Raw genomic sequence first — 15167 nt, 5'->3', positions numbered from 1 at the left:
GAAGGCACACTGCTTACAAAGGAGAAGCACTCGCTTGGAGCACATTTGATTTGCAGACTGTTTCCCTCATTCCCCAACAGATGCTACACATACTGGAAGTGTTCCTGAGAGCCCACAAGTATTCCTATCTCAAAATGGATGGCACCACTACCATAGCATCAAGACAGCCATTGATTACAAAATACAACGAGGTAACAAGGAGTGTGACAGAGGAGGCAGAAGGGGCGGCAGTGTGTGGAGGAAAGTGTGTGTGTCTGCTCTCACAGCTTCTGAAAGATCTTTGTGTCTAGCTAGCACGTGAAGGGGGACATTATCCTTTTGGATATTTTGTTTTGTTTGTTAGTTTTCTTTGAGACAGGGTCTCACTTTGTAGTCCTGGCTGTCCTGGAACTTACTGTGTAGACCAGACAGTCCTTAAACTCACAGAGATGCACCTGCCTCTGCCTTCCAAACTGTTGAGTTTAAAGATGTGTCCCACCATGCCTGGTGACATTTTGCCTTTGACTGTGCATGTAGGGTTTGAGAAGTGGGCATACACAATTAGAAATGAAATACCGAGATCTGAGACCCGGTATAGCATGGCCAGTGAGAGCGTGTGCATGAACTGCATTTCTGAGACATGGTGCAGCATGGCCAGTGAGATCGTGTGCATGAACTGCACTTCTGACACCGGTGCAGCATGGCCAGAGAGCGTCTGCATGAGCTGCACTTGATACAGTTACTATAAACTGACAAGTAGGAAGTCTGAGGTGAGGCTGAATCACAGATTCTGCCATGTGAGGTTTGGGTGTATTGGAAAGCAGCAGAGCCGGTGGTGTGGGGGAAGTGCCGAGCTGCAGCAGCTCTCAGCTGTGCCCACTCTGTTCTGGATCTTTCCTGCAGGACACGTCCATCTTCGTCTTTCTTCTGACCACACGGGTGGGTGGCATAGGAGTGAACTTGACCGGGGCCAACAGAGTCATCATCTACGACCCTGACTGGAACCCCAGTACTGACACCCAGGTCTGTCTTCTGTAAAGAGAAGAGCCCCGCAGAAAGACAGCTTGTTATTAGCGCTTTTTTCAGTAGCTCTAGGGTTTACCTGGCCGCAGGTACAGTCTTGGTTCTGGTCACATCTTGTGCTCTCATGTGAGGGACACGTAGTCAGTCATACAGACTGGGAGAGTCCTCTGCTGTTCATCCATTGCAAGCCATGGTATGGAAAGTACTCACGAAAAGCGGATCACTTCCTCAGTCAGGCCGTCTCGGTTCTCCTTATTACCTGGCTGTTCATGCGCATGCATAGGCTCAACTGCATGTTTCTTCTCAGACAGTTGTGACTAGGGGCTAGAAGTTGGTGGTCAGTTACTTTGTCTCTTACTGGTTTTTGCTCTGGAAGGGCCCTTGTTAATGGACCTCTCTGCCACAGGCCCGGGAGCGAGCATGGAGAATAGGTCAGAAGAAACAGGTGACTGTCTACAGGCTCCTGACAGCCGGCACCATCGAGGAAAAGATCTACCACCGGTCAGTACAGACAGCTGCGGAGCTCTCAACAAGAAGGGCTGCTGTTATGTCAAGTGTTGGTTTAAAATGTTCTTTCATTTTAGAGGAATAATTACTATAATATAAGGGGTATCACTGACTGTTTTTTGTTATTTTTTCTTTGCTATAAAATATATTTTGATCCATTTCTCTTTTTTGTTTTGTTTTTGAGATGAATCTCACAATTCATCTTGTCTGCACCTCACTATGTAGACCAGGTGGCCTTGACTCAGATCCACTTGCCTCTGCCTCCTGAGTGCTAGGATTAAAGACATGGGCCACCACGGCCAGCCAACCATACTCTTCTTTAAAATTCTGAACCTGGTAATTATTGTACCTTACTCTAAATCAAGGACTCCTTATATGTAAATTTGATACTGTTTTCTGAGGGGAACTTTCCAACTACTATAGTGTGCCAACTGCTTTTAGCAAAACTACGAAGTGCCAGAAGTGAAGCTAGTACAGTCAAGTGACTTTGGAGAGGCTGGCAGCATGTCCCTCCCTCTGGTTTTCCTCTTGTAACTAGGTAGCTTGAGGCAGTGGTAACATTGCCGGCTTCCCTGTACCCCTCAGACTTCATTCTTATCCCGTATCCCAACACCTGCACCAACAGTGGACTGTTCCAGAAGCATTGTGTGTCTTTAAGGGCTTATTGTAGGGCCTGAAGATGCTGTGATCTTGTGGAAAGAAGCTTTAACTGAAACATCAGTGGGTAGGAGGGGTGGTGTTGCTTTGAGGTAGTTCCTGTGTGGAAGGACAACCTTAAGCACATTGCCTGGACCAGCAGGTGGGGCTGGGGAGCAGGGAGGTGAGGGCTATACAATGCCCTGAACCCATCACAAGAGGGTGCCAAGTCGGGCCAGGCAGGCCTTGGCCCATTAATCAGAGAGACTGACTGGCTCCTTACAGCTAGTAGAGGTTGGGGCACATAAATGTGAAAGGTGGGCTTGAAGTGTGATAGGTCATTGGAGGTTAAAAAGAAAAAATCTCATTGGCATAAATAATAAGGTATTATTTCTCACTTAAAATTTATAAAACTTATGAGACCACCTGATGTATTATATATGTCGAGTTGTAATTTTCCGTGGCTGAAAGTTTGTTGGCTTTTTAATTATTCGTAGATCTGCTGTTAAGCATCTTTCTCTCATTAAAAAAATTAACCTTTATGTTTATGTATAGGTGTTCTACATGCATATATGCCCGTGCACCATGTTCATGCAGTGCCTACAGAGGCCAGAAGAGGGTATTACATTCCCTGAGACTGGAGTTTGTTGTTTTTTTTTTTTTTTTTAGTGGGTAGTTGTGAGCTGCCCAGTGGGTGCTAGAAATTGAACCCAGATCTTCTGAAAGAGTAGCCAGTGCTCTGAGCCATTTCTCCAGCCCTATCTCTTGTGTTTTAAAACTAGAATTTTGAATTACAGCTAAATATTGTTTCATACCAGTGCAATTTTATCTTTTTAGACAAATCTTCAAGCAATTTTTGACAAACAGAGTGCTAAAAGACCCAAAACAAAGGCGCTTCTTCAAATCCAATGATCTTTATGAACTGTTTACTCTGAGTAGTCCTGATGCATCCCAAAGCACTGAAACGAGTGCTATTTTTGCAGGTAACACATTAAGTCGTTTGATTTAACCAATTGCATGAGAGTTCTGCAGTGCAACGTTAGCCGTGTTTTCCCTGTTACAGGAACTGGCTCCGATGTTCAGACACCCAAATGCCATTTAAAAAAAAAGACTCCACCAGCCCCAGAAACAGGTCCCAAATGCAAGAAGGTCTCCGTTTCTGACACATCTGCAAACGGTGCCATCCTGACTCAAGAGAAATCTAAGTCAGTGGGGGCAGCAGAAAATGCAACTTGTAGAGAAAGTAACCCTTTGAAGAGTGACTGTCACCCGAGTGTGAGCAGAACTAGCGGTGTTGTTGCAGTTGGAGAAAAGACAGGTGCAGGGTCCGAGCTGGAGCAGCTGTCAGTGGTGAGTGGAGATGGGAAGTGTTCAGATTTTCCAACCGTGGACCAAACATCCGGGCCATCTGGTGAGACGAGCACCAGTGAGAAGCAGGGTCCTTCCTACAAAGGGGAATGCTGCCAGGTTCAGCCAGAACCCGTTTGCAGGAGTGAACAAATGGAAGGGCATTTTTATAAGCACAAATCAAAAAGGAAACATGATGTAGCAAAAGAAGAGACCCCAGAGAAATGTCTGCAGTCCAAGCAAAGGAGCAAGCACGCCAAGCATTGTAGAGATGCCAAGTTTGAGGGAACTCGGGTCCCACACCTAGTGAAGAAAAGGCGTTACCACCAGCAGAACTCTGAGCAGGCGAGCGAGGCTGAGGAACGAAGCAGTGATGACTATGTTTTGGAAAAGCTTTTCAAAAAATCAGGTAATGGTTTCGATGAATCTCTCACCTAGGGGCTAGGAGCAGCGAATGAGGGAGTCATTGCTAGCATGGCAGTCTTTACTAAAGGAACTGACTTGCATTTATCCTTCCTTCTGAAGACCTGAAAGAATTCAGAACTTTAGGAAACAATACTACTTAGCATATGGCCACTTACAGCAGGTCAGATACCACAAATAGACATGCGCTACCTGAATGTTAATAGGCATTTTCCTTACATGGTATATTTCTGTGTTTTTCCAAGTACAGGAGGTTAGAGAAATAGGTCATGGGAGAGAGGCGGGGGCTGTGGCTGGGGGCAGGCAGAAAGGGAAGCTGATAGCCAAGATTAAAGAGAGAAAGCAGTAGAGAAATCAACAAACAGCTGCTGAAGACAGTAGGAATCAGCATGCCCTGCTCAGCTTTGGTGTCTCCCAGGAGTCGTGGTCTTTGTTCTTTGCACATTATGTTCAGAGTGATGGTCATAGTCACCAAAGACTGAGTCAAGACGCTCTGTTTGAGAAGGGAGGTTTCTGTACGCTGCAGAAAGCCTGTCAAAGAAACTCCACGAAGAGCACACGGACTCTTCTGTAGCCTTTACCACTGTTAACATTTCCAGCATTTGCTCTAACATTCACATGCATGTCTAAACACGTCTGCAAACATACATGCATATATCTGTGAATAAGAGCCGTGGACTTAGATTCCAGAAGGATGGCATGATGTTTACCTCCCATGGTACCACAGTTAAATTATCATGTGTGAAGCTGTGGTACCAAGAGGGCACCAAGGGGTGTTTGATCTCTCTGAGATGGGACACAGTGAAATGAACTTGCACTTGTTGCCTTGAGAGACACGAGAGGAGATGGAATCCTGGGCAGACTAAGCTTCCAGGTGAGCGAGAGCAGCACAGTCTGGAAGGAAGCTGTCTTGTTTGAGAATTAGAGGGGAGGAAGCATTTCTGTGCACACCATAGCAGGGGACAATGCCTGTTCTTACCAGCTAGCCTATTATATTACAGAAGAAAGTATAGTCTTGTCTCGTAGTTAGCACTGTTTCAGCCTCACCTGAATTCTTACAGGGCTGTGCAGATAATAAATACTGGACAAGATAAAATGTATGATATTTTGAATCAAATTTAAAAGTTATTGGGCACAGAAATGAGCAGCAAAATGTAATTCACAATGAGGAAGTGGATTGGAACCGACACACTGGTGTTGAAATTAGCTCAGACATTAAATAATTATAACTTCCATATATTCAAAAAGCGGCATGAAAGATGCACACATAGATGGAAAGTGAAGTTATAAGAAAATGCAGTGTCTGATGTAAAGAGTACCCAGTAGGAGATGAAGGCATATTAGACATAGAAGAAAAGAGCAGTGTGCTTGATGAGCGAGCAAAAGCTATGCAGAAAGGAATACAGTAAATTCCAGAAGCAGAAAGGCCCTGAAATGCCAACAGCCTATTATAATGGTAATTGAGGTTCTGACCAAGAAGAGAGAGGAGAATATATCAATCTGAAGAAATACTGGAAAAGAATATTCCAAATTAGATGAACGCTGTATATCCACACATTGAAGAAACTTAATAAAACCCAAGCCCTGAAATGGAAGAAAAACATACCAAGGCATAATAATAAAGCAGCCAGAGCAGACGGCACGGAGAAGCGGTGAGGGTGAAATTCCATAAGCAGGGAAGGGGTTAGAAGAAGCAAAGATGAGTGAGTTACCTCAGAGGACGAAGGACAGAGTCCACATGATCTCTGCAGTGGGGTAGGAGAGTTGGGTCCCATGTGCCCATGGGCCATGTAGAGGACTTTGCAGGTCGTGATGTCGTTGCCGTGACCAGTAGTAGCTCCATGCTGTATCCATGTCAGAACATTATATAGTTCAGTAAATCCAGAAGCAAAGGAAGGAGCTGACTCTGCTCTGTCTTGTTTTCATCAACATTGTCGAGCCTTCCCGTGTGCTAGACTCCCTTCTTCCAGAGTGAGAGAATTCTTGGCCCTCATTGTCACCGTGATACCATATTTGTACAATCATACCATGCACGGAATTAGAATATATAGCCCATACCACCACCACCACCACCACCACAAAAAAAAAAAAAAAAAAAAAACACGCTAACAAAAAATAGATACCTTTTTATCTCTAAAGTTTTTTAGTCAAAACACTACTCAAACGTTTGTTTTCCTCCCTTTCACAGCACAGCTAGATTGGTTTACTTGTTTCTGCTTCACTATTTCCCTTAGCTTCCTGACGTTTGCACATTTTACTTTTTGAGGCTGTAACACTGCATGTTTACAAAAGTTGAGACTTACCAGCTACTCCCTCCCTCGTTTATCTCATGAACTCATGACATTTCCTTCTTGTTTCTCTTTGTCAGTGTTTTTCTTGCTCTGACACAAAAGGCTGACACTGTGTGTTCTCCTGATAGTCCTTCCTGTTAGTTCGTGGAGAACCTCTCCCTTTCTGTGGCTGTTCCATGGACATACCATAATTTCCTCACATTGAGCACAGACTGCCGGCTAAGCTTTTGTCAGTCATAGGGCTGCGATGAACAGCCTATGTCCATGTGTTGTTCTGCTTCTTGAAAATTCTTAGAAGTGAGGTCGCCACATCAGAAGATAAGCTGCCCACTTCCTGCGGAAAGGGATTTGTATTAGCATTTGTTCTTAGCAGTCTCCATGGTCATGTCAGGACTGGGTGTTACATCTTTATTTTTTTGCCAGTGTAAATATGTGAAGGCAGGAGCTGTGGCACATGCTCTTAATCCCAGCATTAAGTCTTGAGAGACTAGCAGACTCTTGAGTTCCAGGCCAGAGAGAGCTGCAGAGAGACTCCATCTCAGGTTGTTTGGTAGTAGGTAGATGACAGATAGATACATAGATAGGAGTTTTCCATGTCTGAGGGTCAGATAGACAAACAGAAGTCCACATCTGATGGGCAGCGCCGGTAGTACAGCTTCCATCTGGCAGCCACAGCAGCCTGAGTAGTTTCTTTAAACTTTTAGGGACCTTGACACAGATTAAGCTAAGATTAGTGGCTTCATTATGCAGAAGAATTGGAGTTCTAGCCAGTATAAAGGAGAGTTGGGGCCTGAGAAAGCTATTTTAATCTAGGTGTGAGCAGGAGGATTATGAGGAAGGGAGTGCTCAAAGCAAGGAACTGGAGAGCAGGAACGCGGACTTTGGCCACAGTCGTCTGTCCCCTCTGAAAGGATAGTGTGATGTGTAGGATTCAGATAGGACTTGAGTTCACTGTCCACAGGGTTGTTAGGAAACCCAGTGAGACCACCAGGCGGTTGCTGAGGGCAGCTGTCAGATTACAGTTGCTGACTAGGAAGGTTGGCATGTCTTCCTGTAAACAAAGGCAACGATTTTGTTTGAGATACTCAGGGAGAGAAATGAGGCCCCAGCTAAGAGGTCTTACACATCAGGCCTGGAGCCAGGGTCCCTGTTGTTTGTCACAAAGTAGACATGCACCAAGGAACATTCATTGTGTCAGCATCCTTTAAGGCACGTGTGGATTGTCTAGGCCTCTTCCCTCTCAGCAGGAGAGAGGCCAGGCCACACAGTCAAATCAGAGTGGGGAGCCTCCCTTCTCTTCTCTGTTCCTGTAAGTTCTCTTTCCTTCTGTCCTGACTGTTAAGTAACATCTCATTTTACTTTAGTTTTCATTTATTTTATTAGTGAAATTGGATGAAAGTTCCTCTGTAATTGTTTTATGTTTATTGTTATCGTATATGGAGTTTCCCCACCATTATCTTCTTTAGCTACTTTTTAATTGGAAGGTTATAGGTTTCTTTTATATCTCATTCCTTCCTGAATGGTGGTACTGTTTTGATTTTATCATTGATTATCTAGAGTCCTCTAGGTTTGTATCCATTAAAAACTTCAAAAAGAGAGGGACTGGGGTTGTGTATTGATCAGTGGCAGAACACTTGGCTATCATGCATGAAGCCTTGGGTCCCATTGGTAGTCTACAAAGAGAAGGGAGTGAGGGAGGGGGAAGGAAAGAAAACGAAGTGGGGGGGATAGGGTGGGGAAAGAACTTAAAAAGGAAAATTGTACTTTTTTTCACCTCTGTCATATCTTTGATTTTATGTTACTATTAGTTTACTGGCCAACAAGACTAGGAGAATGTTCCTTGAGTGTCAGAGGTGCTAGACGCCATCACTGCCATAGAAATAACCATAGCATCTGCTCATTAAGTAAGATCTGGAGTTAGAGGAAGGCACGTGTTTGATCGGAAGCTCCGGATTTGGGGAATGGCTTTACAGGCATGGGTCATGAAGTTTGTCAAAGGCATCTTCACTGTAGAAACATCTGTGGATGGCACTGGAAAGAACATTGTAAAGCTTGTTAGATAGTGGAGCGCTTAACAGTAACCAACCGTGAATTCCCATGGCTCTTACCTGAGAGCTGTAATTGTACTTTATTTTATTTTTTGCTATTGGTTCTTGTGTTTTCGTGTTATACGTAGTATTTTCTCACTGATGTTCATAATAATTTTGGCCTATAGCTTTATTGTGAGTAACTTTGGTTTTTTTCTATATACAGTTCTTGTCTGTTTTCCTGGAAAATTACTTAGTTTGTGTGGTTTTCAGGTTGGCAGTATACATAATGTGCCTATAATGAGTCTTAAGATTTGCCTTTTTACAAAGATAGCTTCTCTTTTGACTTTATTCCATACATTTTTCTTTCTCTTAACCTTAAGTGGGTTGTCCATTTTGCTGCTTTTTTCTCATAATCCAGGATTATTGTTTATTAACAGATAAATAGATGCATAGTTGGCCTATTCTCCACTTCATTATTTTATGATTTTCTTCTAGTGTTTTTGTTTTTATTTTATTTTGGTGAGAGGGTTGGCCATAATTATTTTCTTGTATTTCTGTCTAGTTAGAAATTTATTTCATTTTTATCCTCACATAATTTTAACTTAATTTTATTATTGGTTATTTATTTATTTATTTTTGAGAGAGTATCACTGTGTAGCTCATGCCGGCCTTGGGTTTCTGATCTTTCTACTGTAGCCTCTCAGGGGCTGGGATTGTAGGCTTGCATGACCTTGCATTGGTGTTTCATTTTCACTGATGCAAACACTCAGGACAATGAACTTTCCACTGATTATTCTATTAAATGTATTTTGATGATTCTGATGTGTAGCATTCTCATTGAATGTTAATTTTTTTGAAATTCTATATTTCCCTCCACTGAAGAGTTTAATATTTTAATTTTCTTACAGTATAGTAAGAAAGAGATTAAATGTTAAAATTATGATTAAAAGCATTTGTTTCAGGTATTTTAAAACAAGGATAATTCATAACTGTCCCTTGTAGGCTAGTGATGAGTGTGGACAGAAAGCATTTGCGAAGCTCCCAAGTCATAAATGCTGCCCAGAAAGTCGCAGCCAAAAGTGTTGTGATGTTTTCTCTCTGGTGACACTAGTACTACCGTGTGTGGGCCGAGTCCTCACTGTCGTTCTCTCTGACTCTGGTTAGTGGGAGTGCACAGCGTTGTGAAGCATGACGCCATCATGGATGGGGCCAACCCGGATTATGTGCTGGTGGAGGCCGAAGCCAGCCGAGTGGCTCAGGACGCCTTGAAAGCTCTGAAGTTTTCTCGGCAGCAATGCCTGGGTGCAGCATCTGGCGTTCCCACCTGGACTGGCCACAGGGGTGTTTCTGGTGCACCAGCAGGAATGAAGTAAGAGACCACCCGACACGCTCGCAAGGAGCAGTGATTGAGGCTAGCTGCACAGTCAAGGCAGACAGGCTTGTCTCTGTAGGACAAGAAGTTCCCTGGGGAGGACCGTATGGGTCAGACTTGAGTGACGTGGGAAGGTGCTGTTGTCTTTCTTCCCTTTCATCTCCTGCTTTCTTGAGACAATTTTTCAGGGGAAGAAGTGATCAGTCTTGCTTGAGAGATGATGTTTACATTAGTGAGAAATAAAAATAATGACTGTTAGTAAGATAATTAGCCAGTTCATAGCCATCAGTAATTATTATGCTCATTATAATATTAGCATATTATTATGTAGTTATTAGCTAGGATGCTTTCTCATTCCAGTGTTGAGTGAGGAAGCTGAGTGGATCTCAGTCTGAGAGGAAGTGCTCACGCCCCAAGAGTTGAGTGTAGAAGTCAAGCGGGTAGAGCAGGGGTGTGGGGATCGGAAGGCAGCAGCTTTCCCGGGAAATGTTTAGTTGGGGAAAGTCCACCGCCTCCTCTCTTGCAGCTCCTCACCTTCTGTCTGTCTGACTCTTCTTGTTTAGGAACAGGTTCGGTAAGAAGAGGAACTCCAACCTCCCTGTGCAGCGTCCTTCATCACGAACAGAAAAGTGTCAGGTAACAGGGTAGCCTAGCTGCCTGTTTGAGATTTGCTTAGATGGCCAGGAGAGTGTCATTTAGATGTTGAGGAAAATGGTTGTAACTGCCATAGTGACAGCTGATACGGTAGGCTCTGGGTTGTAATGTACTCACATTGGAATCGAAGGACCAGCTAACGTCCTAGAGCACAACATTTCGCAGACCCTCTGTTCGGTGTTTAGAGTTAATATGCACCTATCTGGAGGGGGTGTGTCAGCCCTCAAGGTTCCATGTCTAAACCAATGGCCAGAGAACCTTCTTGAATGTTGGGCAGAGCATCTACCCTTCACCACACTGCAGCGATGGCAGAACTGGGCAAACACCAGTCTTTTTGATGAAGGCTGTGAAAACTCCCAGGCTAAGACTATTTTTAGATGCATGTGAACTCCTTCAGGAACAGAGGCCCTTTCCAGTCTCCTTGTGGTCCATGCACTTTCCGGGGCGGATCTGTGGTGTTTTAAGGAAACGTGAGAGGGCGGAAGAGAGAAAGAAGGCTGAAAAATGCAGAGAGTGACAGCTGCCCCTTGTCCCGCAGTGTGGGTTGGGTGTATGTGGGAGGAAGAAGCTGCCCTAGGCCTCTAGAAGATCTGCCAGGGCAGTAGGCAGGGCCTCCCTCAGCTCCTCAGCCCCCATGCTCTGCTACCCAGGAGAGACTTCATTCCTCTTCCCTCCTGCTCATGTCTGCAGGATTCATGTGCACATCCTTTACCTTAGGGTTCCAGCCTTTCTCTCACCTCTCAGCACATGGCCTTTGGGTTATGCTGTGGGTCCTCATAGCCTTTGGGAAATAGGTTGGGGAATATGCTGGAAGTTCAGTTTATTCATGTGTAGTCTTGTTTCTCTAGAACACTGTGAAAAAGGAGGGGAAAGCTTCCACCCCTGAGCACTTCAGTGGCAGAGAAGATGGAACTTCTTTGTCTGGAGCCCCCAGTTCCTCCTCACTCCTGGCCAGAATGCGAGCAAGAAACCACCACATTCTGCCAGAGCGCTTGGAGAGCAACAGCGGGCACCTCGCCGAGGCTGCTGCCTTGCCTCCATCCAGCACAGAACACGATGACCTTCTGGTGGAGATGAGGAACTTCATTGCTTTCCAGGCCCAGGTGGATGGCCAGGCCAGCACTCAGGAGATCTTACAGGAGTTCGAATCCAAGCTGTCTGCAGCACAGTCCTGTGTCTTCCGAGAACTACTGAGAAATCTGTGCAATTTCCACAGAACTCCTGGTGGTGAAGGGATTTGGAAACTGAAGCCAGAATACTGCTGAACAGCAATGCTTCCTAGACCTTTTCAGATGGAAATCTCGGCTCACCAATCCTGTGATTAGTGATGGTGTGTGTGTGTGTGTGTGTGTGTGAGCGTAAGGACATGGCTGCAGAAAGTGTTTACTGTGTTATCTACCTCAAGGCTAAAACTTGAAGAAGAAAATACTTGGAGAGCTTTTTATTTCGTTTTGTTTTGGTGGCACAATGAATTATGTTATAAAACCAGGGACCTAACAGTTGCTTATTGGAGCAAATGTGTTTCTTAATCCAAAAGATGTTGTCAGGGAGCACACTCTACTTGAGGATAGAAACCTCAGTTCTTACTGGTGCTGGGAACATGTCTTCTGTTTATCCCACCCTTGTCCATAAGTCACTTCGTCAGTATCTGGTCACCTTGGTACCTTGATAGAGAACGGTAAATGTTTCTGTCCCATGGCCACATACAGAAAGATATTTGTTATCTGTCAAATCATTAACTACCTATAAATAATTCTCTACAACACTGTTAACTTAGCAGTTCAGTTTTTGTTGTTTGTTTTAAATGGTGCTAGAGACAGACTCTGGTGCCTTGTGCATGCTAAGTCTGTGCTTTACCGCCAGGTTCCACCCAGTTCCATATACATACATACACACATATACATACACATAAATATGTCAAAGAAGGAAGAGTCTATTAGTTTCTATTCTGCTTTATTATCTCGAGATAATATTTATTTAACTAGGTCAATAAGTTCTAAACGTTCGTAGGCCTGTTTGTTTCTGGGGGGCTCTTTGTTTATTTTTTTCTTCTAGTCATTAGCTTGCAGGGAAATGATGATGCCCTTGTCCTTGGGCCCAAGTACTGACCTGATTCATCAGTGGGAGCATTAGTGCATTGTGCCCGTAATGTCTGAGATCTAAGTCGTAGCAGGCTAGAGAAGGTATAGACATCTCTTTAATTAAAAATAGCCGGTGAAAGTCTCTTGCTGTGCAGTAAGGCAAGGAGGCCATGTTCCAGCTCTGCCGCTGCCCTGCCCAACCTAGGTGGGTTGAGTCCCAGGGCCGTGCTCTGTAAACATGACCATCCAGCCAACCCGGGAGAAACTTAGAGACCAGATCTGAGTTAGAATAGTGTTTTAAATAATATACAGCACCTTTATACATTGAACTGCAATCTGAATTTTTGATTGTTAAATACTTTGTGCAGTGTAAATAGATTAAATGTATTAGACATTTTATATAATTAAAAATAAAGAATTTTTAAAGATAACAGCTTGTTACTGTATTGGTGCTGTAAAGTCTTTAAACAGTCTCGGCCTTCCCACCCCACACCAGTCTAGCTGCTGCTCCAAAGGCTGTGCAGTTGCCTGGGCTTTTCTGTGACTGCTGGCGTGGGCTGATCCTTCCAGTGTCATCTCTGAGTTTTACCTGGACACATGACTGCCCAGCTAATAATTGCTTCTCAGCCTCCCTGGCAGGTAACTGTGGCCATTTGACAGTTTTAGGCAGTGAGATGGAAAACTTCAGTTTAACTTAGAGTCATGGCTCCCTGTTTTGTGGCCTGGATGTTTGAGAGCCTCAGAGGATTCCTATGTTCCAAGAGAGGGTGTGTGCTGAGGTTTTAGTAGTTGTTTACCAGTCGAGGATGTCTGTCTTTGACCTGTTACTTAAGAGTGAAATAAATGAACTTATTTAACTGTTTTAGAAATGATTTTAACACCTTGTCTGTTTAATGTATGTCACATATTAATGGAATAAGATGTTCCTGTTATATCTAACTCTCACATTACATAGGCCTTTTCACTCCCATGATACAACTGCTTTCACTGAATTCTAAACCCATTACAGATTCAGTTTCCCCACACTTGCCCACAGCAGGTAGTGTCCATTTGGGTAAGTTGTTTTAAAGTCAGTCTTGTGATTGAAATGGCCTTATTTTATGAATTTGTAGTAGCATTTCACTCTGCTTTTTTTTTTTAAGATTTATTTATTATGTATACAGTGTTCAGCCTCCATGTATGCCTGCAGGCCAGAAGAGGGTACCAGATCTCATTACAGATGGTTGTGAGCCACCCTGTGGTTGCTGGGAATTGAACTTAGGACCTTTGGGAGGGTAGTCAGTGCTCTTAACCTCTGAGCCATCTCTCCAGCCCCACCCATTTCACTCTATTTTAATGAATAAAACTTGCCTGAGGATCAGAAAAGTAAAAGAACCACACTGGCCAGCCTTACAAACCAGGCAGCAGTGACACACACCTTGAATCCCAGTAGCCACACTAGTTTGCCATAGAAACCAGGCGTTAGTGTTTCACACCCTTAATTCCAGAACTAGAGAGGATTATAAAATGGGAGAAGACAGCTCTCAGGCTCAGTCTCATTCTGAGATTGCTGGAGGGAGGATCGCCATTTTTAGACTGATACCAAGGTAAGAGCCAGGGACTGGCTGCTTTGCTCTTCTGACCCCAATTTCTGTCTCTGGGTTTTCATTAATCATGCATCATGAATTTCCTGACTTCTTTAACATCAGACAACTCCATTTTTCTCGGTATGTGCAGATCTTTGCTGTATCTTCTTGTTCATACCATATTCACCTAGTTCTCTAGATTGAAATGAAGGGCAATTATGAAATAGGCAAAAATGAAAAGTCATGGAATAGCTGCCCCCCCCCAGAGGTTTCTGTCCTGTCCAGTTCCTGCAGTCATTAAGTCCCAAAGAAATCACACAGGTCTACATTAGTTATAAACTGATTAGCCTAGTAGCTCAGACTTCTTACTAACTCTTATAACTTATATTAGCCCATTATTCTTGTCCATGTTAGCCATATGGCTCAGTACCTTATTCAGCAGGCAGTCACATCTTGCTTCTTCTGTGGCTGGGTCAGGACTGCAGATTAGGACTTCCTTCTTCCCAGAATTCTCTGTTCTTCTCGCCCTGCCTCTACTTCCTGCCTGGCTACTGGCCAATCAGCGTTTATTTAAAATACAATTGACAGAATACAGACCGTTGTCCCATACCAATTTGAGACACCAGCTTTTGACTCATCACACTGTGCTGCGTCCATAGCAGATGTCGAGATGTCTGTTTTTTTCTTCACACCTTACACACTGCTATTTGGTTTTGCCACCAGTGGGAAAGTTCCTTTCTGTCTCTTCTTCTGGCTCTTATTTTTGTGCATTTTCTGTTTTAAGCAAATGATAGAATTAGCTTATTAAGTTCCTCTAAAGTTGTGTTGCTCTTTTGACCAGGATTGCATTAGTTTATCCATTAATTGGAGGATAATAGACTTCTTCATAATGAATATAATTTTCCCATTAGTATTATGATAGGCCTCATTTTATTTAAGTCATTTATATACTCGGGTAACATTTCTCATAAGGGTCTTGCACATTTTACTTTAGCTTTTTTTTCTGGATGTTTTACAGAATTTCAGTTTAGGTTAAGGATCATTTACTTTCACATAAAAATCTGGATAACTGGAACATTCCTGTATCAACTTTGTGTTGCTTATCACTTGGAAATGTCTACATTTAGTTTTTTTCAGTTTTGTTTTAAGAAGCTGCTACTTAGCTGTGCACTGATGGCACACACCTTTAATCTCGGCACTCAGTAGCCAGAGGCAGGTGTGTGTCTCTGAGTTTGAGGCCAGCCTGGTCTACAGAGTGA

At 43.6% G+C, this 15167-nt stretch overlaps 1 protein-coding gene across 4 annotated transcripts in view; it reads left to right on the top strand.

The window, feature by feature from the left end:
- Positions 1-12774, top strand: part of Ercc6 (ERCC excision repair 6, chromatin remodeling factor) — a 71140-nt gene extending 58366 nt beyond the window's left edge. For all 4 annotated transcript variants that reach the window (XM_050140584.1, XM_050140583.1, XM_050140582.1 and 1 more), the window contains 8 exons: positions 81-191; positions 883-1002; positions 1409-1503; positions 2983-3128; positions 3209-3901; positions 9401-9605; positions 10172-10244; positions 11111-12774. In XM_050140584.1, the coding sequence (XP_049996541.1) occupies positions 81-191; positions 883-1002; positions 1409-1503; positions 2983-3128; positions 3209-3901; positions 9401-9605; positions 10172-10244; positions 11111-11527 (1860 nt within the window). In that variant the 3' untranslated portion in view covers positions 11528-12774. The remainder of the gene's footprint in view (positions 1-80; positions 192-882; positions 1003-1408; positions 1504-2982; positions 3129-3208; positions 3902-9400; positions 9606-10171; positions 10245-11110) is intronic.
- The last annotated feature ends 2393 nt before the right edge of the window (positions 12775-15167 follow it).

This window comes from Alexandromys fortis, unplaced genomic scaffold (assembly GCF_014885135.2).
Source record: "Alexandromys fortis isolate MF-2015 unplaced genomic scaffold, M_Fortis_MF-2015_v1.1 scaffold_46, whole genome shotgun sequence".
NCBI classification, from domain to species: domain Eukaryota; kingdom Metazoa; phylum Chordata; class Mammalia; order Rodentia; family Cricetidae; genus Alexandromys; species Alexandromys fortis.
The sequence above is the reverse complement of the archived record's forward strand: the minus strand, read 5'-3'. Positions and strand labels throughout refer to the sequence as shown.